The sequence below is a fragment of the Varroa jacobsoni genome, unplaced genomic scaffold (assembly GCF_002532875.2).
Source record: "Varroa jacobsoni isolate VJ856 unplaced genomic scaffold, vjacob_1.0 scaffold_178, whole genome shotgun sequence".
In the NCBI taxonomy this organism is placed as follows: domain Eukaryota; kingdom Metazoa; phylum Arthropoda; class Arachnida; order Mesostigmata; family Varroidae; genus Varroa; species Varroa jacobsoni.
The window spans coordinates 8,439-12,563 of record NW_019213080.1 but is presented as its reverse complement, the minus strand read 5'-3'; the positions used below and the strand labels follow the sequence as shown (position 1 = coordinate 12,563).

Below are 4,125 nucleotides of genomic sequence, written 5' to 3'. Positions count from 1 at the left end.
AAGGAAGAACTTTATGGACTGGAAGATTAGTCGCCCTGGCAAATAAAAGGCTGTACAATGGACGGTAGGTATACTAACACTATCTGCTGATGACGACGATGGCCTACATGGTAAGTAGCTGTTCTAGTCAATCAAGGGTGTTCATATGGCTCTTGCAAATCAGCGAAACGAACGGAAAGCAATTAGCAACAACATAGATACATATACGCAAGTCCTTACATCTCTTTCAGCATAATACTAATGTACACTATATAAGCTCTGAAAAATCTCTTTACTTGTTTATTAATGGAAGCTCAACTTAATTGTATATAGCACATGTTATAAATAGGCGCCGAATGAGAAAACTTGTTTGGCCCTTGCCTTCGTATATTCACACATATTGCTTGCCGCAACCTTTGTACCATTTAAGATTAAGTAAATGCTAACCTACCATTAGGTGTGCTTCACCAAAAGAGGTACAACGGCTGTACCTTACCCGACGCAATCTATACTTGAGGACTTCGACCATAATCATCTACCAATTTTTTAAACATGAACTTCGTATGTTATTTTGCTCTGCATTTCTCCATTTCTACAAGATCAAGATCGTTCTTTTTTGTGCCGCGGCGGCCTGTGCCTTCGGCCAAGAGGTTCTTGTTCCTGGTGGAGGGTTCGTAGAAGGTGGTGCAGCAGACACTCGCGCTGATAGTTTTGTTGAAGTACAAGAGAAGTTTGATGAAAAAGAATCCATAGACACCAGTTTCGGTGGACTAGGATCCAGCGGATTGGGTGGAGGTTATGGCGGTTACGGCGGTGGCTACGGAGGACTCGGAGGCTTCGGTTATGACGCTAGCTATGGCGAACAATATGAATCGGTTAAAAAGGTTTGTTCTGATCAACCGCTTCTTCATCGTTTACCGTTCAATAGTAGCAATCGCACTTGCTAACTCCATGTGCATCAAAATATTTTAGCATGGGAGGGAATGGGGACTTCAGTTAGTTGATTACTATTTCAGCTGACGCTTATCGCAAGCCCTTGTTATAATGCGTTTGGTATAAAATAAGCCGATGGGCAAAATGAGCGCTAAAGCGCTGTAACGTACCTTTGCGTTCTACTGTACATTGACAAAGCAAATATAGCAATGGGTTTCGTCAACAATCATTATCGTCGTCGAGGAATGAGCCGACTCATAACAGGATTGCTTAGCCAAAATAGTAACCGAATGTACATTTTTGGAAATTACTAGTTTAATAATCAGTTCCTACTGATAGAGCTAAAGTCATAAAGGTGTAAATGACGACAATTCAGTCTGCGTTCGCAAATGGGTTAAGACCCAGTATGCAGCTAAAGGTTCCTATGCGGTTTGAAAAAAATCGAAAAAAGGACCTTTCTCTCATCGAATGAAAAAAATGCATTCTTACAGAAAAGATTTATTAGCTAATAAGTTAAAAAAAAAAAAAGTAAAAAATTAGTCATAGCAATTACTGACGCGACAATTTTTCTAATTTGCTTAGGCTGGCTCTTACGGAAATTATGGCGGATACAATACTGGAGGCTATGGACTCTACGGACGTTAAGCATAGTCGTCTTCTTCATAGTGAGCTCCTCGAAATTGGCTCAGCAAAGCCAACGATGCATGAAATAAGCATAGACTTGCAGAAATTAACAACAATAGTAACAACAACAGCAGCGAAGTTGACGTCGACGTAAAAGCAATAAAACTCCACCAAACAAGGACGATTATTTCGAGCGTGTCTGATTTTGAGCGGCGTAAAACTTATATGAGAAAAACGGAATCCTAATAAGATCTAATGATTGAAAACCTCCTAGTAGTAATTTTTGTCACAAAAGTTCAGTCACTAAGGAATAAAAAAAAGACGCTGAATAAAAATATTTGTTATATTAATTCGTTATTAATTTTTATCTATCTTCGACTTTTTGTCGAAGATAGATAAAAATTCGAAAACGGACTAATGAAGTGTTGAAAACGTTTAGCTTCTGAGGATTAACTTAGCTTGTCCTCAGATGCCAGCGGTGACAACAAAAAGAAGCAAATTGCTCACTGTAAGGACCAATAATATGCATATATATATATATATATATATATATATATAACAGATTAAAAAGTATATATGAGAAAAAGAAATAGCTTTACCTCCCTATATACGTTGTCTTGTAATTGGCATATTAGATATACAAAATTAATATGTTATGTACGATAATAATTTACACCATCTTACAACGTAAGCGACAAAGCCGCATTTACGCAGCCACTTCGATGCTCATGAGACAATTTCGCAATCCATTTATATTAGCTCGACTACATTTCGTTTCAAAGTAACTTATCGTTGCCTGTTAGAAGATCCCATTATTTATGGTAAGCTTTTTTGTTAATGAGCGTTATTTTAAAGGTTTCGATTAACAATAGAAATTCACCGGAATAATTTCGAAAAACGTATGTGGCTGGCTTTTTCCGTGAACCTCAGCAGCGTAAAAACCATATTTGAAAAAACACGATCTTTTTAACTTATGACGAAACTTATGACACAGACGAAATCGGCGAGGACAAGCAGAAGCGGCATCTTTGGTATTGTCTTTGTTGTTTTTGTATGATGTATAATATTAAGCTGGCATATTAAGCTCACAAGGCTCGCTACTTGCGATCGTACACTTTTGGCCCGAAAAAAGACTCTAGCCAAATGAAGAGTTTTTGTCCTACTAACATTAGCAATATACCAATACATTCTCCTACAAGTAGATGATGTAAGATATAGTAGAGAGACAAATGTACCATATATCTCATCGTTCTCCAATATTATATCCTCCCATAATCTTAAACGTAGCTAAAGTATTCGGACATATAAAGTATAAATTGTGAATTGCGTATTTTATTAGCAAGTGAATATCTCGCGGACTACACGTCCTTGCGACGAGTTTTTATGAATTGATTTGAAAATCTTTGATTCTTGATTTTGAAAATAGGCCTTTAGAAGCATAAGATTTTCGAAGTAAAACCTTTCATCGGATAGAGCTTATTAGAGAGTTAACTGAAATCTATCAAAGTTATCGGACCTCATACATCTACATATACGTAGGTTGCGGCGGATGGTTCTCAGAGATTAGGAGAATATTAGGAGTAAATAATAGGAGGAATAATAGGAGGCTATTAGAAGTAGCCGGGGAAACTCAGTAGGAACTGCAGATTCTCGCGTGCAGTAGCGTATTCGTCATAGGGTAAATTAGTGGTATCTCTAAACGTACTACGAGGTATCCTAGCATTGATCAATAAAACTATTTCAATTATCATTGTAGCTACTTGCTGTAGCTATTCAATTTTGGACAAATACTAATTCTATAGCATCATAACATAGTAATATAGGAATTATAAGGATAATATTAGAGTATCTCTGCCGCGAATAGGTTCGACAGTTAAACCTACTCTTTATTTCAATAGCTTGCCCATTTATTTTATTTGTTTAACAATACAAACTCTCTGAGCGTTAAGGTAATTTAGGCTAAAGCTGTTTACAAATATAAATCTAACCTCCTCAAAAATCACAAGTACCGACAAAGCTCTCTGACAGCGGATGACGCGAAGAGACAAACAACGCGTTCACCGCTATATTGATACTGGCAGCTAAGACAAAGGATGAAATACCATAATAGCCCACATAAGACATATTAGATAAGCCGACACCGACATATAAGTGACCGCCTATGAAACATTACATGTCATACTTACATTAAAACATATATTTCTTCTCTCAGTAGAGATTCCGATAGACAGCGGGAAATAGATCGATATTTATTTACATTCTTATGTAAGACCAGATCTAATTGAAATCTGTTCAATTAGCAGAAGGCCTCCACCTGTCAAGTGGATGTAGTTCGCACTCAGACGACCTACGAAATCACAGATAAATAACGTTGTTTCAGTACGCATGAGCAGAGGAGGTCTGCCTGTTGGTTCGACGGTTCACGGCCATGGCACTTACTAACTAGATCTAACAAACAGGATACAGGGTCTTAATATTAACGAGTGAGAAAGACAAACAGAGAGACAGGGGGGAGGGGGTGGACGAATCATCGAGAATGACATTATTGAACGACAAGGCGAACACCACCGAATAGATTAAGGCATCTGG

At 37.7% G+C, this 4,125-nt stretch overlaps 1 protein-coding gene across 1 annotated transcript; it reads left to right on the top strand.

Annotated features, from left to right (window-relative positions):
- Positions 1-1,873, top strand: LOC111271629 (uncharacterized). Its single transcript, XM_022852557.2, has 3 exons — positions 1-110; positions 579-863; positions 1,495-1,873. The coding sequence occupies exons 1-3, from the start codon at positions 90-92 to the stop codon at positions 1,555-1,557; spliced, it is 369 nt and encodes a 122-aa protein (XP_022708292.1). The 5' UTR covers positions 1-89; the 3' UTR covers positions 1,558-1,873.
- The last annotated feature ends 2,252 nt before the right edge of the window (positions 1,874-4,125 follow it).

What these genes read in the sequence shown, in the direction of transcription:
- LOC111271629 (XM_022852557.2), top strand. Translation starts at nt 90, where the DNA reads ATGACGACGATGGCCTACATG. An exon ending in TGACGACGATGGCCTACATG is followed by an intron (nt 111 to 578) that starts GTAAGTAGCTGT and finishes CATTTCTACAAG; the next exon opens with ATCAAGATCGTTCTTTTTTG. An exon ending in AATATGAATCGGTTAAAAAG is followed by an intron (nt 864 to 1,494) that starts GTTTGTTCTGAT and finishes TAATTTGCTTAG; the next exon opens with GCTGGCTCTTACGGAAATTA.